This window comes from Meles meles, chromosome 11 (assembly GCF_922984935.1).
Source record: "Meles meles chromosome 11, mMelMel3.1 paternal haplotype, whole genome shotgun sequence".
In the NCBI taxonomy this organism is placed as follows: domain Eukaryota; kingdom Metazoa; phylum Chordata; class Mammalia; order Carnivora; family Mustelidae; genus Meles; species Meles meles.
In genome coordinates, this window is record NC_060076.1 from 35,830,900 (window position 1) to 35,857,412 (window position 26,513).

Below are 26,513 nucleotides of genomic sequence, written 5' to 3' on the forward strand. Positions count from 1 at the left end.
AGCTGAAGTTAGTTGCTTAACCGTCTGAGCCACCTAGGCACGCCTCATAATGTGTTCTTATAATTACTCATATTTCTTCAGTGTTGTGATTTCTACTCCTCCCAGCTTTGTTGATCTGTTCTTTTGGTTTCTATTTCACTGGTTTCTGCTCTAATCTTTATTATTTCTCTTCTCCTGCTGGGTTTAGGCTTTATTTTCTGTTCTTTCTCTGCTCCTGTTAGGTGTAAGATTCGGTTGTGTATTTGAGAACTTTTTTGTTTCTTGAGAAAGGCTTGTATTGCTATATATTTCCCTTTTAGGATGCCTTTGCTAAACCTTTCCCATAAGTTTTTGAACGGTTGTGTTTTCCTTTTCATTTGTTCCCATGAATTTTTAAATTCTTTAATTTCCTGGTTGACCCATTCATTCTTTAGTGGGATGCTCTTTAGCCTCCATGTATTTGAGTTCTTTTCAAATTTCCTCTTGTGATTGAGTTCCAGTTTCAAAGCATGTAGTCTGAAAAATATGCAGGGAAGTATCCTAATCTATTGGTACTGGTTGAGACCTGATTTGTGACCCAGGATATGATCTGTTCTGGAGACTGTTGGATGTGCACCAGAGAAGAATGTGCTTCAGGGTGGAATGTTCTGATTATATCTGTGAAGTCCGTCTGGTCCAGTGTGTTAATCAAGGCCCTTGTTTTAAAACCTTGTTGATCTTCTGCTTTGGTGATCTGTCCATTGCATTGATGGGGGTGTTAAAGTCCCCCACTATTAGTGTATTATTATTGATATGTTTCTTTAATTTTGTTGTTAATTGCTTTATATAAATGGCTGCTCCCATTAGGGGCATTTATATTTATGATTGTTAGATCTTCTTGTTGGATAGACCCTCTTAAGTATGATACAGTGCCCTTCCTCATTTCTTATTAAAGTCTTGGTTTAAAATCTAATTTGTCTGATACAAGGATTGCCAGCCCAGCTTTCTTTCGATGTCCTTTAGCATGATAAATGGTTTTCCACCCCCTCACCTTAAATTTGGATGTGTCTTTGGGTCTCAAATGAGTCTCTTGCAGACAGCATATTGATGGGTCTTGCTTTTTTATCCAGTCGGATACCTTCTGTGTTTTGATTGGGGCATTTAGCTCATTTACGTTCAGAGTAACTATTGAAAGATAGGAATTTGATGCCATTATATTACCCGTAAAGTCACTGTTATTGTCTCTTGTCTTTTTTCCTTTCTGGTCTATGTTTGTTTTTGGGCTCTCTCTTTGTTTAGCAGATCCCTTTTAATATTTCTTGCAGGGCTGCTTTGGTGATCACAAATTCTTTTAGTTTCTGTTTTTCCTGGAAGCTTTTTATCTTTCCTTCTATTTTGAATGATATTCTAGCTGGATAAAGTATTCTTGGTTGCATATGTTTCTCATTTAGCACCCTGAATATATTATGCCCATACTTTCTGGCCTGCCAGGTCTCTGTGGCTAAGTCTGCTGCCAGTCTAATGTTTCTACTTTTATAGGTTATGGACCTTTTGCACCCTGAGCGTTTTGTCTCTGAGATTTGGGAGTTTCACTATTACATGTTTTGGTATGACCTATTTTTACTGATTTTTGAGAGGGGTTCTCTGGACTTGGATGTCTGTTTCCTTCCCCAGATTAGGGAAGTTCTCGGCTGGAATTTGCTCCAGTATACCTTTGGCGCCCCCTCTCTCTTTCCTCTTCTTCTGGGGTCCCAGTTACTCTAATACTGTTTCTCTTTTATGGTATCACTTATCTCTCGAATTCTCCTCTTGTTTATATAAACAGTGGTTTATCTTTCTTTTTCTCAGCTTCTTCTTTTTTTTTTTTTAGATTTTATTTATTTATTTGACAGGCAGAGATCACAAGTAGGCAGAGAGGCAGGCAGAGGCAGAGAGAGAGAAGCAGGCTCCCCGCCGAGAAAGGAGTCCTGCATTGGGGTCCCAGGACCCCGGGATCATGACCTCAGCCGAAGGCAGCTGCTTAACCAACTGAGCCACCCAGGCGTCCCTCTCAGCTTCTTTATTATTATTTTTTTAATATTTTATTTATACAGAGAGAAACCATAACTAGGCAGAGAGAGAGGAGGAAGCAGGCTCCCTGCGGAGCAGAGAGCCCGATGTGGGGCTCGATCTCAGGACCCTGGGATCATGACCTGAGCCGAATGCAGAGGCTTTAATGCACTGAGCCACCCAGGCGCCCTTTATTCTTAATAAATTCTTAATAAATTATTCTTAATTTCTTTATTCTTAATCATTTTGTCTTCTATATCACTAATTCTTCTGCCTCATTTATCCTAGGAGTTAGGGTCTCCCATTTTTTATTGCATCTCATTAATAACCTTTTGATTTTGACTTGATTAGATTTTGGTTCTTTTATTTCTCCAGAAGGGGATTCTCTGGTGTCTTCTGTGCTGTTTTCAAGCCCAGGTGATATCTTTATAACCATTAGTCTGAACTCTAGTTCTGACATTTTATGCTATCTTATGCCCATATTGATTAGGTTACTGGTAGTACTGTGTCTTGTTCTTTTTTTTTTTTTTTTAAAGATTTTTATTTATTTATTGGAGAGACAGAATAGTGAGAGACAGCAGGAGCAGGGAGGAGAGGGAGAAGCCTGCTCCCTGCTGAGTGGAGACTTGATCCGAGGACCTCAGGATCATGACCTGATTTGAAGGCAGGTGTTTATCCCATTGAGCACCCAGGTGTCCCTCTTGTTCTGTTTTTTTACCTTGTCATTCTATCCAGAGATGAATAGATGAACAAGAGAACCAAAGAATATAATGGCAACAAGAACCCCAGAGGAATATACACTAAACAAATCAGAAGAGTCATGAAACCAAAGAATAAAATATAAAATAAAATAAAACAAAAAAGATAATATGGGCCCAGCACACTTCTGCTGCGCCACTCTGCTTAAAAAAAGATAATATAATCAGACACCTGAACAGAATAGAGCAAAACACTGGATATGTATGTTGGTACGTGGATATGGATACACACAGGAGTGTGTATATTGGTCCGTTTGTTAGAAAACTAGATCTCAAAACTAGAGAAACTCATATATACAAAAATAAAATTAAATACAGTGAAAGGATAGAATGTAACTAAAGATGAAAATTAAAAGAAAAGAGAAAGAAGGAAAAAGGAATGTGGACAGAGCAGGGCAATATACTATATCCTGATATATTTTGGTTGTTGATTTTTTTTAGAAGAAACTACACCTCAAAATTGTAAAGAAAGAAAAGGATATATATACAAAATACAAAATATAAAAATAAAATACATTGAAAGGGTAGAGTGTAACTCTAAAGATGAAAATTTAAAAAGACTTCAATGAAACAAAACAAACAAAAAAAGAAAATGAAGGGAAAAAAAAAGAATATAGTCATACAGGAGAAGAGAATAGAGCCATACACTAAATTTTGGGTGTATAACTGGTCTGTTAGAAGAACTTGCATCCCAAAACTGTAAAGAATGAAAAACTTAGATATATACAAAATTAAATTAAATACAGTGAAAGGATAGACTATAACTATAAAAATGAAAATTTTAAAAAAGGTTAAAAAAAGTTGATAAAAGAAGAAACTGGTTGAAAAGGAAAGAGGAAAAAACAGAGACTGAGGAATCATGGGGGAAAAAAACATGAATTCTATATGTTATTTTCCCCCTAGCGATAGAGTTTTGCAGTTCTCAGTGATCGGTAAGCTTGGTCTTGGCTGGATGTTCTTGCTGATCATCTTGGGGAGGGGCCTTTCGCACTGATTCTCAGGATTGTACCCCGTTGCCAGGGGCCCAGGCTAAGTAATCTGCTCCGGTTTGCTCTGTGTGGCTTTTGTTCCCTGAAGGCTTTCTGCACAGCTTTAGAAGATGAGAATGAAAATGGCAGCTTCCCAGTCTCCAGCCGGGAGGTGAAAGGTTGGGGCTCCACTCTTCAGCATGCTGTCAGAGAAAGTCAAGTCATTCCTGTCTTCCTGGTCTCTGTGTCCACACTCTGTGCTCACCCAGCCTGTGATCAAGTGTTTCTGTCTCACACACAGGACCCCCTGTTGAGTCTTCAAATGCTGTAGACTCCTTTGGCGCACTCCTGCACAGCTCCTCCCAGGGGAGGAAAGGGGGATCGTGCAGGTTCTGCTGCTTGCTGGGCTCCTGCTCAAAGTGCAGTCTACCCACTGACCATGCCACGGTTTATGGTTTATGGCAACCCTGAGTTGGGAGCCCATTCCTGGGCTCGCTGATTGCAGCCTGCTTCCTGTCTCCAATGCCTGAGAACTCTGTTGCACTCAGGTACCCCCAGTCTTCCTGTGACCCTGAATATCTTTAGACCACACTGTCCCACCTAGGCTTTCATCCCTGCTTTGCTTCCTGAGTGCCTTTCCGGCAGCTACTTGCCTCACTGGAGCAGAGTTCTGAGAGCTCTGATTTTGTGCTCTCCTGCTATATCATTTTCTAGTGCCAGCTGATGGAGGCTCCTTTCCTCTGCAGTTTATCTTCCCATATATCGCCAGGGATTCACTTCTCCACACCTCCTACCTTTCAGAATGTGGTCGCTTTTCTTTTTGCAGAGTTGCAGCTATTTTCTCAGATTGCTGGTTGAGTTCGCAGGTGTTCAGAAGGAATTGATAGCTATCTAGCTGAATTCCTGGGACCAGACGAAACTAAGGTCTACTACTCCTCTGCCAGCTTGGACCTGCCTCAGACCTTCATTTTTATTTTATTTAGTTTTGTCTTTTTGTTCAGCTTTTTATATATTTTTTTCAATTTTTTAAGAGATTTATTTATTTGAGAGGGAGAGAGGGAGAGCACATTAAGAGGGGGGCAGTGGGAGAGGGATAGAATCTTCAGTGGACTTCCTTCTGAGGGTGGAGTCAACACAGGGCTCAATCCCCTGACCCTGAAATGATCCTGAAATAATGAGCTGAGCTGAAACCAAGAGTCGGTTGCTTAACCAACTGAGCCACCCAGGAGCCCCTTTTTTGTTTCATTTTGAAAGCATATTTTACTTATTTATTAAAAGAGAAGTACTTTATTTTTTATTTTAAACTGTTAGACTTTGACCACAGGTTAGTTCCTTGTTGGCAAATGAATACATTAATAAATTCAAGACTAATTTTTACTTATTTGGGGAGAGGGAGAGAGGGAATAATAAGCAAGCTCCACACCCACCTTGTAGCCTGATTCTGGGCTTGATCTTGCAACCCTGAGTTCATGACCTGAGCTGAAATCCAGAGTGGGACACTTAATGGACTGAGCCACCCAGGTGCCCCAAAAGTGTAGTTTTTAAAAATATTCCTTTCAACATAAAGTGTTAGAGCTGGAAAATTTTTATGAATAAAAATCTAAACAAATGCACATTTTACTAATATTTTTATTGAAGTACAGTTGACATACGTTGATTTAGTTTCAGGTGTATATAATTTAGTGATTTGACAAGTCTCTGTGCTGTGCTCTGTTCACAAGTGTAGCTACCATCTCTCACCATACAATGCTGTTACAATGCCACTAACTATATTCTTTGTGCTGTATTTTTCATCCCTTTGACTTGGAAACCTCTATTTTAGTTAAAACCCTCAAATCTTCATTTCTGAGGTGACAGGCAGCTAGCTATTGAGTCTAGGAAGTTTTAAGAGGAGCCCACTTTATATTTCTGCATTAAGTAGTGCAAACCCCCATCTCAGATGTATGCACTGAGGAATAATCCTCACAGTGCTCAAAATGCCACACTTTTATTACAACTTAAAGAGCTATCCACCTTTCAAGATAAGTGCATCCTTCACCCAAGTCTGTGTAGTTTGGTTTCGTGGTTTAATGCATCTTGTTTCTTATGTCCAAATTTCAAGGAGTATGCTTATGTCTCAACAGTGCTTTTCTGCTGATGTTTATATAAGAAGATTGTTGTATTTCACAAACTCAGTATAACCTCTCCCCTCTCCCTCAAGCAATGTGTAGAAGAGTCTCACTCGCATTCCAGATATCCTTTTTAGAACTTGTCATTTGGAAAATCATGCTGAGTGTCAACAAAGGGGAATGTGAATTCTGGATAGGCCTGGGACTAAAGCCATTTTACTGCCTACAAAGAACAGTGGTCTTTGGCAGTGTTTTAAGCATATTACATTGTAGTATTTGCTGTGTGTGCTTACTGTGTTTTAATTTCCTTTTAGGAAAGGAGTTGTGGCAGGAGGTAAGATCAGACAGGTACAGGATAGTCAGGTCATGTGGGACCCTGTAGATGTTTGGGTAGAAGGGTATAAGGAGGATTTTATTTTGTGTGAGAGAAGGAACCAAAGTTTTCAGAGGAGGAATGACAGGATCTGTCTGAACATTTAAAGGGTCATTCATGCCATTGTATAGAGAACAGATTGGGTGCTGGGGGAGGTAAGGAAAGTTCATAGGGAAAGAGTGGAGCTAAGGAGACTGGTTAAGCTATTGCTTCAGTCTAGGCTTTAACTTAGGTAGTAGCAGTGGAGAATATATGAAGTAGTTATCTTTCAGGCATATTTTGAAAGTGCCAGCAGGATTTGCTAATTGATCAAATGTGGGATATGTATGAAAGAGAGGAGTTGAGGATGATGCCAAGGGTTTTGGCAGAGTAGCTGGTGAATAGTTTTGTCATTTACTGAAACTGGAGGAGGGTAATATTTGGAGGGGAAGATTAAGAGCTCAACTTTGAGCGTGTTTTGTGTGAGATGCTAGTTAGACATCTAAGTGATACTGGGTAGAAAGAAGGATATAGAAATCTAGATTTCCTTGCCATGGGAGGTGGGGGAGTCAGGGTTTGGGGATATAGCCATGGGACTAGTTGGGATCACAAAAGGAGTAAATATAGATAAAGTGAAGTTGGAGGATTAATCTTTGGAACATTCCATAGAAGTTGGGGAGATGAAGAGAATCTAGCAAATAGGACTGAGATGTTGGCAGTCAGTAATGTGGGCGTTTCTGTGAGGCCAAGTGAGGAAAAGGGTTTCAAGGAGAGTAGAATTAAGTGAGTCAGTTGCTGTGAACAGATCAAGAAAATTGAGGATTCAGAATTGACTACTGGATTTTTTTTTTTTTTTTTTTTTAAAGTAGGCTTCACACCCAGTGAGGAGCTCAGTGCAGGGCTTAGACTCACAACCCTGAGATCAAGAGCTGAGCTGAGATCAAGAGTCAGCCACTTAACCAACTGAGCCACCCAGGGCCTCCTTGACTAACGGATCTCTGGTAGTGTGGTGGTCTATGGGAACATGGCAAATAGTGTCTTTGCTTTACATCACTACCTACTTCTGTGGATTAAAGCACTAGCTCACATTCTTGGCAGTTGCTCTGAAACTTCTCCACTTCATTTCACTCTTTCACCTTTGACCTCTTTATGTTCCCTAGTTCTAAACATAGGGCTTCATACCCTGACTTTAATCTTCATTTCTTTCCTTTTTTTTTTTTTTTTTTAAAGATTTATTGATTTTAGAGAGTGAGTGAGTGTGTGCAGTTGTGCGACTCGGGGGAGGGTGGTGAGCAGAGGGAGAGAAACTTAAGTTGACTCTCCACTAAGTGGGGATTCTGATGATCGGCTTGATCCTCCAATGCTGAGATCATGACCTGAGCTGAAACCAAGAGTCAGATGATCAACTGACTGATCCACCCAGGTGCCCCTAATCTTCATTTCTTTTCTCTTCCTTCAGGTTCCTACATTTTGTCTGACTCTCCTCAAGATGTTCCATGTCTCTTTTCCTTTACAAAGCTTCTGATGTGGTTTGTTCCCCTGGGCCCAGCAACTTTTGCTGGCTAAAGTAGGAATTTTAACTATTTTTGTTGTGTGTCTTGGACTCCTTTAGTAGTCAGATGAAGTTTATTAGGCCCCTTTCCAGGAGAATATTTTTAATTGCATAAAGTAAAATGCATGAGATTACAAGAAAATAAATTATGCTGGAATGTGGTTGTCAAAACAATGGAAGCTAATTTGCAGTAAAAGTACATTTGCATCTTTATTAATGCATTACATAACGTATTTTAGCAGTGTTCCTAGTAGGTATCATAAATTCAAAATAGTGGTATGTGTGGAAAAACCCCCACAAAACCTCAAAGTATTGATAATGTGTGACATTTCAGTATATGTGCAACACCTATTATATGAAAATATATGTGGTTTTTATTAGCGTCGGAGCCACGAATACTCTTAATACTATTGTGATTTGTTGCTAGATTCGTAAGAGAATGAATTTTTCTATTTGATATTAAGTTAATAAAGATAAAATTTTATTCCCATAAAAGTCTTGGGTCCCAAGTTAAGAATCTAGAGTGAGAACTCTAATGTTGGTATGCGCAGACTGCGGAATGGGTCACCAGGTGAAAGGACAAACCTTGTCTGCCTGGAAGCATACTGTCACTTTGGCTCCCTGGCCCCTTCTCTGCCTGTGGGTGGCATGGTAGTTTCTTGAGCCAGAATAATAATTTTGTAAAATGTCTTTGAAAAAAACCAGAACACTCATTGTAAGCACTGTCACTAATATAGTATGTTTGGCTTGTTCTCTACTAGATCCTTTCAAGTTTCAAAAATTGGCCCACTTGTTTTTTCTTTTGCTGCTGTGTACTTCTTTTTCTGATTAGCTTACCCATAGCTGTGTTAAGACCTGTTTTTATTCTTCAGGAATTCAGTTTGAGCAGTCTGTCTACATCTTTGTCTTATGGGGCAGGTACAGCTGGGGAGGGGAAGCTGGTAGTTTTGTGCATTCTTTCACTTCTTGGATGCTTCTGTTTTCCAGTAATATCAAAGGATTGAGTTCTGATATTCGGGGCCAAAGGTCAAAGAGAAGCCCTGCCCATTTTAAAATTGGTTGTATGTTTTCTTACTGTTGAGTTTTGAGGGGTTTTTTGGTTGTTGTTTTTGTTTTTGTTTTTGTTTTTTGTTTTTTAATTTGGCAGAGAGAGAGAGAGAGCACAAGTAGGCAGAGAGGCAGGCAGAGAGTTGGGGGAAGCAGGTTACCCACTGAGCAGAGAGCCTGATGATGCGGGACTCCATCCTAGGACCCTGAGACCATGATGTGAGTTGAAGGCAGAGGCCCAACCTGCTGAGCCACTCAGGCATCCCAAGTTTGGAGTTCTTAGAATACGTCTAGATACCAGTCCTTTACCAGACATGCATTTTGCAAATATTTTCTACCAGTTTGTGCCTTTTTGTTTGTTTGTTTATTCTCTAAACGTTTTTCATAGAGCAGAAGTTTTTAATTTTAAACGAAGTCCATCTTATCAATTTTTTTTCTTTCATGGATATGCTTTTGCTGTTGTACCTAAAAACTCATTGTTAAACCTAAGGTCTCTTGGATTTTCTCCTTTGTTATCTTCTGTAAGTTTTATAGTTTTGTGTTTTACATTTAGTTCTGTGATCCATCTTGAGTAATATCTGTGGAAGGTGTTTATTTGTTTATTTTAAAGATTTTGTTTATTTGAGAGAGAGCCCACAGGCCAGGGGAAGGGGGTAGAGAGAGGGGGAGAAGCAGACTCCCTGCTGAGCAGGGAGCCAGACTTGGGGGGTTCAGTTCCAGGACCCTGAGATCATGACCTGAGCTGAAGTCAGGCACTTAACTGACTGAGCCACCCAAGTGCCCCTATTTTTAATTTTTTGAGGAGCCCCCATGCTGTTTTCTGTAGTGACTGTTCCCAACTTACATTCCTACCAGCAGTGCATGAGGATTTTTTTCCCCACATCCTCACCATTTGTTATTTCTTGAGTTTTTGATCTTAGCTATTCTGACATGATTTTCTTTTTATCAGCATGTAATAATAATATATAATAAAAATCTACCTTTAAACGAGTCTTAAAAAGTTATTTCAGTAAGTATTAAATAAAAAATGTTTAATATTTTAAAAATGTGTCAAAGTTTAGTTGGTAGCATTCTCAGTTGCCCATGAAATAGTTGGACATCTGAATTGATGGCATGGTAAATTTTACAGAATATGGTAGGTAGCAGTGGGATGTCTTAGGTTTACCAGACTGGTAAAAGCACCATAGGTCTCACTTGGTACCACTTTCTTCAGGAGGATTTAGGACAGAAACTGTTAAGTAAGATAGTGAGAGTCCGGGAGCACCTGGCTGGCTGAGTTGGTAAAGCATGGGACTCTTGATTTTGGCATTTTGAGTTCAAGCCCCACATTGGGTATAGAGATTACTTAAAAATAAAATCTTAAAAAAAAAAAAAAAAATAGTGGGAGTCCTTGCAGCAGTTCATATTTTCCGAAGTGCTCTTTTGAAAATTTAAATTCAAAAAAATGTTATGCACATTTTGGTGCTGTAGAGAACTCCACAGGGCATAGTTTCCAGGATCCTCTGCAAGGGACATGCCTTAATTACATGTCACCAGACCCAGAGAAGCTCAAAAACTTGGCTTCCTACTAAGTGTCTGTTGTACTTCTAGTCCAGATGCAGCTTACTAGTTTGGCAATTTCCATCATAAGCAATGTTCCCAAGTAACCTACATGGCATATTGTTTTAATCAGGTTAACAGGGATTATCCCTAAGTCAAATTCTCATGCTTGAGGAGAAGGGATTTTGCTCACTTGAGTTAGATAGTCATACCTGCTAACTTTTTATTTGTAGTTTTTGTTTTGGCTATCTTTCAAAAGGGTTTTCTTACTCCAAGATTATATTTCAAGTCCGTATTTTCTTTTTTTTTTTCTATTTTTTTTTTTTAGGCTGCACTTTCTTTTAAAACTGACTTCATGTTTTTTTATATTTGCCTATATCTTTGAGCCACCATTTTCTGTATGGTATGATATAGGAACCAAAACCTTTTCAAATGACTAATTAGTTGTTTTAATCATTTATTGAATAACCATTTGTTTTCCTATTTGTTAGAAATACTGCTATTAAAAGTCTGTCAAATAAATAAAATCTTTAAAAAAAAAGCAGTTACTATTAGGAGATAGTTCTTCAAATTAACAAATGTGAATATTAAAATACATACTTTAAAGGCAGTAATTTATTTGTAATCTTATGTGATTGTGTATTAGATTGTATTATCTGTATGCTAAGAATTTGTAGGGTAATCTTTTCCTCAAAGACAGTTTATGTAGTCTGAAGAGGGGTATATATTTTTCTTTCCTTTTTTTTTTTTTTTTTTGAAGATTTTATTTATTTATTTGAGTGAGAGAGAGAGAGATCATGAGAGAGGAGAAGGTCAGAGGGATAAGCTGATTCCCTGTGGCGCTGGGAGCCCGATGCAGGGGAATCCATCCCCGGACTCAGGATCATGACCTGAGCAGAAGGCAGTTGCTTAACCAGCTGGAGCCACCCATGCGCCCTCTAGAAAGGTTTGCCTTATTATTATTTTTTTTTTTTAAAGATTTTATTTATTTATTTGACAGAGAAAGACCACAAGTAGATAGAGAGGCAGGCAGAGAGAGAGAGAGAGAGAGAGAGGGAAGCAGGCTCGCCACTGAGCAGAAAGCCCGATGTGGGACTAGATCCCAGGATCCTGAGATCATGACCTGAGCCGAAGGCAGCGGCTTAACCCACTGAGCCACCCAGGTGCCCCAAGGTTTGCCTTATTAAAAGCTGTTATGCTGATTTAGGTGGCCTTTGAAAGCTAAACTGCTCAGTATAGTAGAAAATGGTGAATAAGGAGTTCGAACAACAAGAGCTAGTTTCAGACCACTTCACTGACTTCTACTTTGTTCGTCAGCCTCTCTGTTTTGTTTTGCTAAATTAAACTGCATGAATAATAATCCCTATCCACCCTACCTCTGAGTATTGTTGAGGATTAAATGGGATAATAGATGTAAAAGCACGTTTAATTGGAAAAACAGTTTAAATGTAAGGACTTACTGCATCTTAACTTTTCCTCCCTTTTTCTTGTAGGTAGTGTTGGTGCTTCTTTTCAGTGCCAGTCCATCCATCACGACCACATTTGTCATGATGACAGTGACAAGGTGAGGTCTGTGTTGATGTCTATCATGGTGAAAATGCATGCTGCCCTTATATTGTTGGATTCATTTGCATAACTGTGGACATAGGGCCAGGAGGGTGTGTACAATGTTGAAATCCAGGGCCTTCCTGGTTTATGTGTCATATTATTAGACTGTTCCAGAATACTTGAGCATAATTTTCAGGTGGTGGGCTGGACTCTGATAAACTCTTCATTTTTTTTTTAAGATTGTATTTATTTTTATTGGACAGAGAGAGAGAGACCACAAGTAGGTAGAGAGGCAGGCAGAGAGAGAGGGGGAAGCAGGCTCCCCGCTGAGCAGAGAACCCGATGCTGGGCTCATCCCAGGACCCTGAGATCATGACCCAAGCCGAAGGCAGAGGCTTAACCCACTGAGCCACCCAGGTGCCCCATAAACTCTTCATTTTTTTTTTTTTTTACCCTTCCTTCCTGTCACTCTGCTTCCTCTTTTCTTGCACAGATTGAGAGGATTATCTTGGTATATGAACAGGTGTTCCCAACACTGCTAATTATCTCAGGAATTTATGTCTGTTTCTAGTTTGAAATATCTTAGCCATTTCAGTTTGGTTTGTTTTTGCAGTCGATTGTGTTTGGTTATGCTTTCTTCTCATACTTGTTTTCCTCTGTATCCAAAACCCAATTTAATGGTGAGGATTGAGAACAGAACCTGTTTGTTTCATGCCGAAGAAACCTGCTTTGGGCCCTCCTTTTTTGGTTTGTTTTTAAAATCAGGTCCAAACCGTTGGTAGTTTTGTTTCATTTTGGTGTTTTGCTTCTTCTCTAAAGAAATCTGGTCATCAGCGCCCTTGATGGCGCAGCCCTTGGAGTAGATACTAATGTGGGCTTGGTGCTTGGAACATCTGGCTGCTGATGTTGGATGGCTTGAATTTAGTCTTTTTCATCATCAGTTTCCAGTGGCTTCCCTCCCATTTCCTGTGTCTTACATGCAGGAATGTATCACTCCCTTGGTAGTTTTCCCAGGCAGACCAATCCAAGTGATCCTTTTCTCTGCTGTTTTAATCAAGATCCTCCTCCCTCATCCTGTTGGAGCTAGATCAAGAAGTTGGTTGGTCATTGGGATTTTCCAAATGGCTTTCTTTGTTCTGTGTGTTGATCTCTCTGTCTTTGTGGGTTTTGCTCAGATTTCATTCTGTTTACAGAGAGAGAGGTATGCTTTTAGCATTCCAGAGTCTCTTTTATTATTACAGTAATCCAGAGGCATGGATTTAACTTTTAACTTATTTTAGAAGCAAGCCACTGAAAGAGACTATACTAGACTATATAGTTGGTGCTATAAAATTCAGTATATTCCAGAGTGTAGATGTGAGTATTGGAAAATGGAAGATGATGGAGGGAAAGACAGAATCACTTTATATACCCTTAATATTACATACATTTGTGCTTTGTAATTGTGAAGATGTTTTTGGGTTAAGTTTTCTTTCCCCTGCTTAGTATAATATGCCTTTCTCCATTTGTTCATTTATGGTGGTGATGCCAAACTGTGCTCTGTTCTGTCTCCAGGTTCAAGGGTCTGGAGATGAGCTTTCTGTCCACCTCTACGAAAAACTTGCCAGCTACTTTATTTTTTAAAAGATTTTATTTATTTATTTGACAGAGATCACAAGTAGGCAGAGAGGCAGGCAGAGAGAGAGGGATAAGCAGGCTCCCTGCTGAGCAGAGCCTCTGATATGGGGCCCCGATCCCAGGACCCTGGGATCATGACCTGAGCTGAAGGCAGAGGCTTTAACCCACTGAGCCACCCAGGGGCCCTTGCCAGCTACTTTAAAGTATATTTGCTCCTGATTTCTGAATCTTTGTATGACCAATTTTGTGCTTTTAGGAGATGAGATTTTTTTTCCAAAATACGTGGGGAGAGGGAAGAGAACTTAAGGGATTTGGTCGCTTGATCAGCCCAGTTCTCAAAGAATTGTGAGAAGCTGCTCTTCCCTTTCCTGCTTGCAGCGTGTATAGTAACGATTGTTTCCGAGAGGGAAATGGAGAGAATGGATTTGTCTTTTTTTTTTTTTTTTTTTTAAAGATTTCATTTATTCATTCGACACAGAGAGAGAGATCACAAGTAGGCAGAGAGGCAGGCAGAGAGAGAGGAGGAAGCAGGCTCCCCGTTGTGCAGAGAGCCCGATGCGGGGCTGGATCCCAGGACCCTGAGATCATGACCTGAGCTGAAGGCAGAGGCTTAGCCCACTGAGCCACCCAGGTGCCCCTGGATTTGTCTTTTGACTATGTATTTATACTTAACTGGTTCAGTCAAATGTATTGATGGGCATCTATGTGGGTAGGCACTTAGGAAACATATCAGAATACAAAACAACACACACAGTACAACAGCAAAACAAATGCTGTTTTTCATGAGTGTACAGTCTAGTTGGCGAGCAGACAATAAAAAGAAACAGTATGTATATAATAGACTGTTAGAATAGTGCAGTGGATTAAAGAAAATGTACAGCAGAATAAGTGGGATGAGAACCACAAAGAGTTGGATAGTACAGAATGCAGCTTTGAGTGGGATCATCAGGCATTATTCTGGGGAGGAAAACAGTGTGCTTAAAATCAGATCTTTATGTTTGCAACAGCTGCTAACTTCTTTCTGTAACAAATTGGTATTGGTTTTGTGAAAGCAAAAAAAGAAAGGGGCGCCTGGGTGGCTCAGTGGATTAAGCCGCTGCCTTCGGCTCAGGTCATGATCTCAGGGTCCTGGGATCGAGCCCCGCATCGGGCTCTCTGCTCTGCAGGGAGACTGCTTCCTCCTCTCTCTCTGCCTGCCTCTCTGCCTACTTGTGATCTCTCTCTCTGTCAAATAAATAAATAAAATCTTTAAAAAAAAAAAAAAAGAAAGAAAAAAAAAATGAACCTGCTACCCGATACATACCACTTGAATGTGTGTGCACTCATAGACACTCACACATACATTCTCTCACTTTGAGAATTGAAGGGATTATAGGCACAGCCAATTCAACCCTCTTTTTGAAATAAACTTGGAAGCTGTGACCCTACTGGAAGAAATGACCTGTTCAGGAGTCACCCTGTAGTGCTGGGTCTAGAACACATCTTCTGTCCCCTGTACCATTGATATAAAATATTTGCTTAGCTATTCTGATTGTACAGATTGTCAGAACACATGTTGATGCCTTGCTTAGTATCCCCGCTTAACTTTCAGGCATGATCCATTTCTCAGGTCTTTTGGGAACCAAGGGTGATTTTTCTTAAAAGTTGCCTCAGTTTAACTGTGTGCGACTGGGTCTTCCTCCTCTCTCTCTGCCTGCCTCTCTGCCTACTTGTGATCTCTCTCTCTGTGTCAAATAAATAAATAAAATCTTAAAAAAAAATTTTTTTTTTAAAGATTTTATTTATTTATTTGTAAGAGAGAGAGCGCATAAGCAGGGGAGTGACAGGCAGAAGAAGCAGGCTCCCCGCTGAGCAGAGAGCCAGATTGGGTGTGGGGTGGAAATCCCAGGACTCTGGGATCATGACCTGAGCCGCAGGCAGAAGCTTAACCAGTTGAGCCACCCAGGTGTCCCAAGATGAATTAATTTGTAGTCTCAATGGTACACTTGCCCAGAGTGGCCTGGAACACTTCCAGGAAGGCTGGTCACTTGAGACAGGGAACTGGGAGAATTCTTTCTAAATTGGCATGTATGTGAACAGCTACTCAGAGCAGAAGTCTTTTCTAGACAAAACTTTCTTGTGCTAGGCGTAGGGTCCATTTGTCATGGAAGAAGGCATCAGTTCAGTTTGTGTACAGATAATGCCATGCAGACTGCTTTTAGTTAGGGAAGGTAGGAAATGTGTTACTGGTTTTTCTTTCATGACTGTATATTTTGTTTTAATCTTGATCTTTTACATTTTTTAGTTTTTTTTTAAAAAAAGTTACATGTTGGGGCGCCTGGGTGGTGTGGATTAAGCCACTGCCTTCGGCTCAGGTCATGATCTCAGGGTCCTGGGATCGAGCCCCACATCAGGCTCTCTGCTCCGTGGGGAGCCTGCTTCCTCCTCTCTCTCTGCCTGCCTCTCTGCCTACTTGTGATCTCTCTCTGTCAAATAAATAAATAAAATCTTTAAAAAAAAAAAAAAGTTACATGTTGATTATAAAAAGATATGTGGCTCTACTTTTAACCCCTCTACCCAGAAGTAACAATTGGAATTTAGTCTTAACAATAGTAATTGAAGTTATATTTGTATAAAATATCTTTCATTTTTGTTAGTAGTGGTTATTAGTATATTCAGAGTTGTACAACTATCTCCACCATCTAATTTTAGAACAGTTTTAATATTCCTCACTCAAAAATCCATACCCATTAGCAGTCACTGCCCATTATTCCTTCTGTCAGCTCCTGGCAACCACTGATCTTTATATTTTAATGGATTTGCCTGTTCTGCACATTTATATGTGGAATCATGTAATATGTGACCTTTGTGTCTCTGGCTTCTCTCACTTAGCATGATGATCTCAAGATTTGTCTATGTTGTAGCATGAGTCACTCTTCTATTTTTTATGGGTGAACTCCATTGTGTGCATCTAACACATTTTGTTTATACATTCGCAAGTTGATAGATCTGTTTTCTTATTTTGGTTATTATGAATAACACTGCTAGGAACATTTTTTGTGTAAGTACATTTTTGTTCAGTTGGTCACAGGATATATGTTTACATTTTGAAGATCTACCAAACTGTTTTGCAAAGTGGCTGCACCATTTTGCATTCCAGCACATGCTTGAGGGTTCCACTTTATTCACATCTGCATGTTCACATCCAATACTCTCCTGTAGTCTTTCAAATTGTAGCCGTTGTATACAACGTGCGACATCTCAGTAGTTGTTCATAATGGGCATGTTTTAATTTCCATTTCTCTAATGACTAAGTATGCTGAGGATTTTTTTGTATGCTTATTGGCTATTCCAAATCTTATGGTCAGTTTAAAAAATGTCAGTTAAAGAGCTCTTTTAGGGGCGCCTGGGTGGCTCAGTGGGTTAGGGCCTCTGCCTTCGGCTTGCGTCATGATCCCAGGGTCCTGGGATCAAGCCCCACGTGGGGCTCTGCGAGGAGCCTGCTTCCTCCTCTCTCTCTGCCTTTCTCTCTGCCTACTTGTGATCTCTGTCAAATAAATAAATAAAATAAAATCTTTTTTAAAAAGAGCTCTTTTATTTTTGGAGATTCTATTTTTTATAAGCACAGGGGCAAGAACAATACACAGAGATAGATTATTTCATAAGAAAACTCTCTGTCTACATTCTCTTCATGGTTAAAATAAAACTAAATTGCTCTGATTATCTATGACTATGTAATTAATGTCCCTAAAGTTGATTTGGTATATAGAACAGTTGTATCTTTCATGATTCTGGGGTTTCCTGTGCTCAGCTAGGTAACTCTTGCTTCGAGTTTTCTCATATGGTTGCAGTCAGATGGGGGCTGAGGCTGGAGTCATCTTGAAGTCCTTAATTGCATGTTAGATGGTTGATGCTGGTTGTCAGCTGGTACTTCAACTGGTACCCTTGGCCTAAGCACCTAACTGTAGTGTGAGCTTCCTCACAGCTTGGCAGCTTGATTGCAAGAGTGACTGCAACAAGAGGACCAGACAGATGCTGTTATGGCCTTTTATGACCTAGTTTAGAAGTCATAAAGCATCACTTCCAGCATAGTCACAGGCCTGCCCAAATTCAAGAGGTGGGAACCTCAGTCTCACCACTGGGGACTAATGTCAACATAAGAAGAGAATGAAGGGTGGGAGAACTTACTGTGTATGGTCATCTTGGGAAATATAATCTGCATACTATATATACTTGAACATCAGATAAAATGGCTGCATAATGTTCTACCATAAGGATACATGGTAATTTATTTAACCTGCCTTTAATTGTAGAGCTTTAGGTCATTTTAGAAAGCTATTATGCATTTATTAGTACAGTGTATATTTATTAAGTGTCTACTATGTGCCAGACACTGTTGAGTCACCAAGATAGAGTGGTGAAAAGACTAGCAAGGAAGGTCCTTGTTCTTCTGGTGCTTATTTTTTTGTGAAATGGGCAGAAAATGAACTGCATATGTAAATCAAATAATCTGATACTCTTTTTTTTTTTAAAGATTTTATTTATTTCTTTATTTGACAGAGAACACAAGTAGGCAGAGAGGCAGGCAGGCAGAGTGAGCAGAGAGCCTGACGCGGGGCTCGATCCCAGGACCCTGGGATCATGACTCGAGCTGAAGGCAGAGGCCCAACCCACTGAGCCACCCAGGTGCCCCAATAATCAGATATTCTTAAGTGCTGACCAATTAATTGGCCAGTTGGCTACTCTGGGTGTTAGCGAAGGCCTTTAAGAAGGTGACACTTGGGGCACCTGGTGGCTCAGTTGGTTAAGTGTCTGCCTTCAGCTCAGTTCATGATCTTAGGGTCCTAGGATAGAGCTCTGGTTGGGCTCGCTGCTCAGCGGGGAGTCTGCTTTTCCCTCTTCCCCTCCCTCTTACTTGTGTGTGCTGGGCTCGCTCACTCGCTCTCTCAAATAAATAAAATCTTAAAAAAAAAAAAAAAGAAGAAGAAGAAGAAGAAGGTGACACTTGAGCTAAGGTCCGAATAATAGGAAGGAGCAAGTTGTAAAAATTTGGGCCATAAGGGGAACATCCTAGAGGGAAGGGCTAGTGTGAAGGCCCTGGGGCTAGAAAGATGTCCAAACAGAAGGAAGGCTGGTGTGTACCAGCAAGGTTAATGAGGTTAGAAGTGGTATGAGATGAGGCTAAAGAGATAGGCACAGGGCAGGTCATGTAGAAAATTTGGTAAGCCAGGGAAGGTTAGTTTTTGTTCTGCCTGTTACAGGAAGCCTTTGGAAGGTTTTAAGCAAGGGAATGACATGGTCTGGTTTTTATTTTTAAACATTCCTTTTGCTGCTGTGATGAGATTTTTTTTCTAACTGTGGTAAAAATATACCTAGAATTTATCATCTTAATCATATTAGGTCTGGTACAGTTCAGTAGTGTTAAGTACATTCACATTGTTGTACACCCAATCTCCAGAGCTCTCTTGATCTTGTAAATGGACACTCTATATCCATTAAATAGTAACCCCTTGTTTTCTCCTGCACAGCCCCTGGCAACTACCATTCTCCTTTCTGTCTATGAATTTGGGTGCTCTATGTACCTCATATAAGTGGAGTCATAAAGTATTTGTATTTCTTTTTTAAGATTCATTTGAGAGAGCACAGTAGCATGTTGGGGGTGGGGCAAAGGGAGAGAATCTCAAGCAGACTCCCCTCATAACCGGGAGATCACTGCCTGAGCTGCAACCAAGAGTACGAAGCTCTTCCGACTGAGCCACCCAGGTGCCCCATATTTGTCTTTTTGTGACTGGCTTATTTCACTTGGTGTTGTCAAGGTTCGTTCATTTTGTTGCATGAATGTTGGAATTTCTTTACTTTAAAAGGCTGAGTAACATTCCATTGTATGTATGTAGCACATTTTGTCTATTCTTTCATCCATGAATGGACACTTGGGTTGCTTCCACGTTTTGGCTTTTGTGAATAATGCTAGTAGGAACATAGGTGCACAAATCTCTCTTAGAAACTCTGCTTTCAATTCTTTTCGGTATTTACCCAGAAGTGGAATTGCTGGATCATTTATATTTTTAGAGTTTTGAGGAATTGCTATACTGCTTTCCAAAGTGGCTGCACCAGTTTACATTTCACATCCTTCCCAACACTTGTTATTTTCTGTTGTTACTGTTTTTAATAGTAGCCATCCTATTGGGTGTGAGGTCATATATCATCGGGGTTTTGATTTGCCTTGTCCTACTGATAGTGATATTGAGCATCTTTTCATGTGCTTAGTGGTCACTTATCTTCTTTGGAGAAATGTCTGTTCAAGATCTTTGCCTGCCCCCTCCCCCCACTTCAGAGGGAGTACACAAGCAAGTTGCCGGGTCGGGGAGGCAGAGGGAGAGAGAATCTTAAGCAGGCTTCATGCTCAGTGTGGAGCCCAGTGCCAGGCTCGCATGACCTGAGACAGAGTCAGATGCTCAACCGACTGAGACACCGAGGGACCCCAACCTTTGCCCATTTTAAAATGACTTTTTAAAAATTAATTATTTTTATTAACATATAATGTATTATTTCCCCCGGGGTACAGGTCTGTGAATGGTCAGGCTTACACATTTCACTGCACTCACCAGAACACATACCCTCCCCAGCGTCCATAACCCAACCATCCTCTCCCTCCCCTGCACCCCCCAGCAACCCTTTTTGTTTTGTGAGAGTCTTATGGTTTGTCTCCCTCCCGATCTCATCTTGTTTCATTTTTTCCTTCCCTACACCCCAAACCCCCCATCTTGCCTCCCAAATTCCTCATATCAGAGAGATTGATTTTTGTTTGATTGTAGGAGTTCTTTATATATTCTCTATACAACCCCTTATCAGACAGATGATTTGCAAATACTTTCTCCCATTTTAGAGGTTGCCTTTTTACTCTCTTGGTTGTGTCCTGTGCACAAAAGTTCTTATTTTGGGGGTTGCCTGGGTGGTTCAGTCAGTTAAGCATCTGACTCTTCGTTTCTGCTCAGGTAATGATCTCATGGGTCATGGGTTGAGCCCAGCTTCAGGCTCCCTGCTCAGCGGAGAGTTGACTTGGGGGTTCTCTCCCTCTACCCTTTACCCTCCTTGGGTGCTCACTCCTTCTCTCTTGAATAAATCTTTTAAAAAATTCTTATTTTGAGGGAATTCGTTAATCTTTTTCTCTTATTGCCTACGCTTTGATGTCATAGCCAAGAAATGATTGCCAAACCCAATCTCATGAAGGTTTTCCCCTGTGTTTTTACCTTTGAAGTTCTATAGTTTTAGTTCTTAAGTTCGTATCCTTCACTCATTTGAGTTAATTTTTGTATGATAGGGTAAGGTAAGAGTTTACTTTGCATTTGGATATCTAGTTTTCCCAACACCATTGCTGAAAAGAGTGTTCTTTTCCCATTGAATTGTCTTGGGACCCTTTTAACCCTTTGGGGCTTGTTTGACCATGTAGCAGGGATTTATTTCTGGGCTCTCTATTCTGTTCAGTTGATCTATGTATCTGTCCTTACGCTGGTACCACAGTGTTTTGATTATTGTAGCTGTGTAATAAATTTGAATGATGTATTTCTTGAGCCTGGATTACTAGAGTAGAATTGAATCAAAGGATTCGAACAATTTTTTCAGCCTTTGTCTTTTTTTTTATATTTTTCACACATATGCATCAGTTTATGCTTCCATATGAGAATGCTTATCTTACTTCCTTTTCACATTGAAAGCATCCATAATGTTAAGCTACTTTGTGAATGATTGTTGAAAAATGGTTTCTAATTGTTTTAATATTTCTGTGATTACTACTGAGATTGTATAACTCTTTCTATGTTCATTTGTTCCTTAGTCACTTACTGCTTTTTTAAAAATTTGTCTTTCACATAATTTTCTCTTCTTTTGGGATATTTGTTTTCCTATCACTTTGTATAGGAACATTAATCATCTGTCATGTGCAAAAAATTTCCAAGCTTTTAATTTTTTAAAAAAGATATTTATTTATTTATTTGACAGACAAGTAGGCAGAGAGGCAGGCAGAGACAGAGAGAGAAGAAAGCAGGCTCCCTGCTGAGCTGAGCAGAGAGCCTGATGTGGGGCTCGATTCCTGGACCCTGGGATCATGACTTGAGCCAAAGGCAGAGGCTTTAACCCACTGAGCCACCCAGGCGCCCCCCAAGCCTTTAATTTTTAATGAAGTTTTTTCCCCATTGAGAAATTTAAAATTATTTTGGGAAAAAGTCTATTGGTATAGTCCTTCGAAATGTATTTTATTGCTTAGGCTTCTGGGAAGTCTGTCTCCAGAATATCTTCAGATATTTCCCTACATTTTCCTAAAGTTTTAGAATTTTGTATTATGCTTTCTGAGCTATATGATATTATGTGATGCAGTGTGTTTTTAAATAGATTCTTTATGCCTTACTGTGCGAAGTACTTTGCCATACTGTGGAATATCAAAGGTGATTAAAGCCTGGGTGACTCAGTGGTTTGGGCCGCTGCCTTCGGCTCGGGTCATGGTCTCAGGGTCCTGGGATCGGGTCCCGCATCGGGCTCTCTGCTCAGCGGGGAGCCTGCTTCCCTCTCACTCTCTCTGCCTGCCTCTCTGCCTACTTGTATCTCTCTCTGTCAAATAAATAAATAAAATCTTTAAAAAAAAATACATTGTAATGATAGGTATTTTGAGATAATATGTGACATTCTTATCTTGGCTTTGGATATGTCATTGCCTGCTAAATATAATTTGCTTTTGTAAGACACTGTCATAACAGGAATAAGTAAACAGAGGAGAGATAAATAAACTTCTGGGGGAGCTTAAATTTTATATTTGCTCTATAAAGGTTCTCCTGCTTTAAGGGTTTTAATTTAAGGTGATCATTTCTGTTTTGTGTGAATCTGTTCAGGTGACGTGCTTTCTTCTTTAACGTAAAGTAAGGAAAAGGCCTCTAGAATGTGGCTTGGGCCGGAGGGTACAGGGTTTGCAGAGATGTGCCATGTATCGTGATGTCTGTGCAAAACCACCCTGGTTAGGCGGTGTCTTCAGTGTATGTCATCAATGGATGCTACCAGGAGGACACTAGCATTTTCAATGAGCTGGTCACATCTCATGAATGCAGGGTAGAATTCAGTAGCCCGGGGCATCATTGGTGCAGGGTATCAACTATGCAGTCGCATGAGCTCCACCAGCATTCCCTGCGGGAAATTCTGTTTTCCATTAAGCATGGTGAAAGGTACAAGATACTCTTATGTTTTGTTTTGTTTTGTTTTTAATGTTTTATTTATTTGACAGAGAGAAACCACAAGTAGGCAGAGAGGCAGGCAGTGAGAGAGGAGGAAGCAGGCTCCCTGTGGAGCATAGAGCCCGATGTGGGGCTCAATCCCAGGACCCTGGGATCATGACCTGAGCTGAAGGCAGAGGCTTTAACCCACTGAGCCACCCAGGCACCCAGATACTCTTGCGTTTTGATCTGCTTAGAGAACATTCTCATATTCCTTTCTTCTTGACCAAAGTGAAGGTGCTAGTTGTCTGTGCTTTTCTATTTCTCAGCCAGTGCTTATATTATGATTTATTTATTTTCTTGAAGCAGTTACATAAGTATAGTCCATGTTTACTGGATTTTGGGGTCATATTTTACTTCAGTGTCTAATTCTTAATGATTTGAGTCCTTGTTACTTTTAGCTGCAGGTGACCAGCTTTAGTGGACCTTCCTCTTCAGGTGATCCTGGGATGCCATAGGTATCTTTTCTGGTGGCTGCTTACCCTCCTAGCTAGCCCTTTGACTCAGGACCTGGTGGTCACCAGCTTTTCCAAGTGCTGCTACTCTCACTAGTGTCACTTTGGCTCCAGTTTGGGCTCACTCCTAGGCTGTTGCATTTAATAAGACCATAGTAAAGGGTCAGGGTTTTAATAGGGAATTAAAACAGAATTTAAAGCTGGTTATGAAATATGACTGTTCTCTGAGTATCCTGGCCCACGTTTTGTTTTCAGGGCTTCTTTCCCTAGTCCTTGGCCTACTGCAGAGAATGAGTTAGCCTATCTTTCCTCAGGGAATCCCGTGAACACTGCTGTTTCCTCCTCAGAGTTGACTCCTATCATTTACTGTTGGGTGGAGTAAAACTTAGTGCAGCTTTTTAGGAGGGAATTTAGTAACATTTTTTGAAATTAAAAAACAAAGGCCCTTTGAAACAGCAATTGCACTGTTAGAAATTTACCTTTATTGGGGCGCCTGGGTGGCTCAGTCGTTAAGCGTCTGCCTTGAGCTTAGGTCATGATCCCAAGATCCTGGAATTGAGCCCCGCCTCAGCAGGAAGCTGGCTTCTCTCTCTTTCACTCCCCCTGCATGTGTTCCCTCTCTCTCTGTCTCTCTCTCTCAAATACATAAGTAAGAAAATCTTAAAAAAAAAATTTTTTTTTTACCTTTATGAACACATTTTCTTTTTTAAAGATTTATTTCTTTATTTGAGAGAGAGAGAGCACAGAGAGAGAGAGTGAGGGAGAAGCAGACTCCCCGCTGAGCAGGGAGCCTGATGGCGGGACTGGATCCCTGGGCCCTGGGATCATGACCTGAGCCAAAGGCAGATGCTTAACCCACTGAGCCTCCCAGGCGCCCTTGTGGATGTTTTTTCAAATGCAGTCCAAACTGTATATATGTATGAGAATATTCATTGGATCTTTATAATACCAAAACACTGAAAAAAACCCTTAAATATAATACTTTATGTCAAAAATAATAAATGGTTGATCCCTAACAATGAAATAACAGGCTTTTGTTAGACCTGTGTGTGGTTAACTCTTTTCATTGCCTGGGTCTGTCTAATGGGTTTTTAAAAACTATAGTATTAAGCTATGATATGCCCTGAGATTGAGCTGCTGGATCAATTTCGAATGAGAGTCATAGCAATTCCAATTGCTCCCAAGATGTGCCCTGTTTGCCAGAAGAGAATGAGCAAGGTGCCTTTAAGCTCTCTTGTTTCAGAGGGTGTGCATTAAGGCCGGTCATGCTCAGAGTCCACTCTTTCTCGTTTATCCTCCAGAGATTGAATATGCTATGATGTGCCGTGCCTGCGTTGTCTGCACTGTTGCCTCTCTATTTCTGGCTTGATCTCAGTCTCTATTTGTCTTGTTTCTGACTCGGCTTATCTTGGGCACTCAGGGTTTTTTTTTGTTTTTTGTTTTTTTTTTAAAGATTTTATTTATTTATTTGACAGCAAAGATCACAAGTAGGCAGAGAGGCAGGCAGAGAGAGAGAGGAGGAAGCAGGCTGTCCGCAGAGCAGAGAGCCCGATGCGGGGCTCGATCCCAGAACCCTGGGATCATGACCTGAGCCGAAGGCAGAGGCTTTAACCCACTGAGCCACCCAGGCGCCCCGAACTCTTTTCTGGCTGATGGCCTTTCACCTGGTTCTGCTTTTTAGCCCCTTCTCGCCTTCACTGCCTTAAGGACTGTCACTAAGAGCTGCACCTTCACTGCACAAGAACTGTTCAGTCCCTGGTGTGTATCACGTATACTGTGGGAACAGCAGTCTGCCCACTCCTCCATTCCAAAGCTGGCTATACGGGGGGAGGCTTTCAGCAGATGTGGGTTTGGGTGGGCCTTTGCTACCTCTTTATGGTCCCTTTTTTTTTTTTAAAGATTTTATTTATTTATTTGACAGACAGAGATCACAAGTAGGCAGAGAGGCAGGCAGAGAGAGAGAGAGGAGGAAGCCAAGCAGAGAGCCCGATGAAGAACTCGATTCCAGGACCCTGAGATCATGACCTGAGCCGAAGGCAGAGGCTTAACCCACTGAGCCACCCAGGCGCCCTCTTTCTGGTCTTTGACAGCTGCTGATTATTAACCTTTTCAGTCTGACAGGTGGTAACACTTAGGGGTAAAAAGTGCTTATGCTGATGTTTTGTATTAGGTCACATCTGTTTGTGAATACAGATAATGTGTAGCCTGAAGAATGCTAGGCCAGTACACCTTTCCACTATGTAGCTTCATCTTATTAGATCCTTTTAGCTGGTTTTAGTGGAAAGAGGAAAACTGTGAGGGAGGAGGGTGAGCAGAGCTAGCTTTAGGAAATTTTGAAATTTCTTTGTTGTCTCATTCCTCTCTTTACTACCAGTTCTACTTGTGTGTCTCATTTCTTCCTGGGAATTTGTCCGTTGAGAAAAACACTGGATATACCACTGCTATGAAATGTCACATATCATTAATTGAACTCTGTTGAGTGCTTGCCATGTACTAGAACCCTTGCCAGAATCAGTGAGACTTAGTTCGTGGCTCCAGGGAGTTCACTGTCTAATGGGCAAAAGACTCAAGTAAATACATATTTACATGGCAGAATGATTAATGCTATGTTAGAACACAGAATACAGGCCACTAACTCAGCAGTGGTGGTTGGGGTTGGAGTGACATTAAGTCAGGAGACTTGGCATTGGATATGATGACAGCACAGCCCTATTCCTGACAGTGTTAACAGTGGGAAACTGCCTCTTCATTATAAAGGTCATGGACTTCCAGCAGGAAGGCCATTATCTACCCAGCACCTTTTTTGGCAGGTCCCAAAAGTGTATAGCATTTTTCCCCCCCTCTGTGTGTGTGGTTCTTCAGCATCTGGACAAATGATTCTTTATCTGCAGCTTTTCAGTCATGTGTTACAGCATTTTAAAATAAGAGATGCCCCTCCTTTCTTTTTTGTGTATCCTCTACCAACCAGTATTCTTCCACTGCAGACATCAGTGATAACAAACAAAAGACAGATGGGACCTGCTCTTGAGGGGCTTACAGTTTAATGCGGAAAACAGACATTAAGTAAATACTGTAAGGAGTTGTGATAGAAGTATGTAAAGGAACAAGAAAACCTATAGCCTGAGTCACTTCTCTTGTATAAAGGTCCTGCAGATAATCATTGTTTAGATAGTTCGTGATGTCTTAGAAATGCAAAATTGAGCACCAAACCAAATTTTGTGTTTTCTATTTGGTAGACTATTTAACTACCACTTAAGTAAAATTTATTTGTGCTTATTGTTTATGTAATGTGCTCAAAAATGGATTTCCAGCAGTAGAACTCTTCA

General features: G+C 40.6%; 1 protein-coding gene across 3 annotated transcripts in view; it reads left to right on the top strand.

The window, feature by feature from the left end:
* RNF38 (ring finger protein 38) overlaps positions 1-26,513 on the top strand; it is a 138,165-nt gene that overhangs the window by 55,889 nt on the left and 55,763 nt on the right. For all 3 annotated transcript variants that reach the window (XM_046023368.1, XM_046023369.1, XM_046023370.1), the window contains exon 2: positions 11,825-11,895. In XM_046023368.1, coding sequence (XP_045879324.1) covers positions 11,825-11,895 — 71 coding nt within the window. The remainder of the gene's footprint in view (positions 1-11,824; positions 11,896-26,513) is intronic.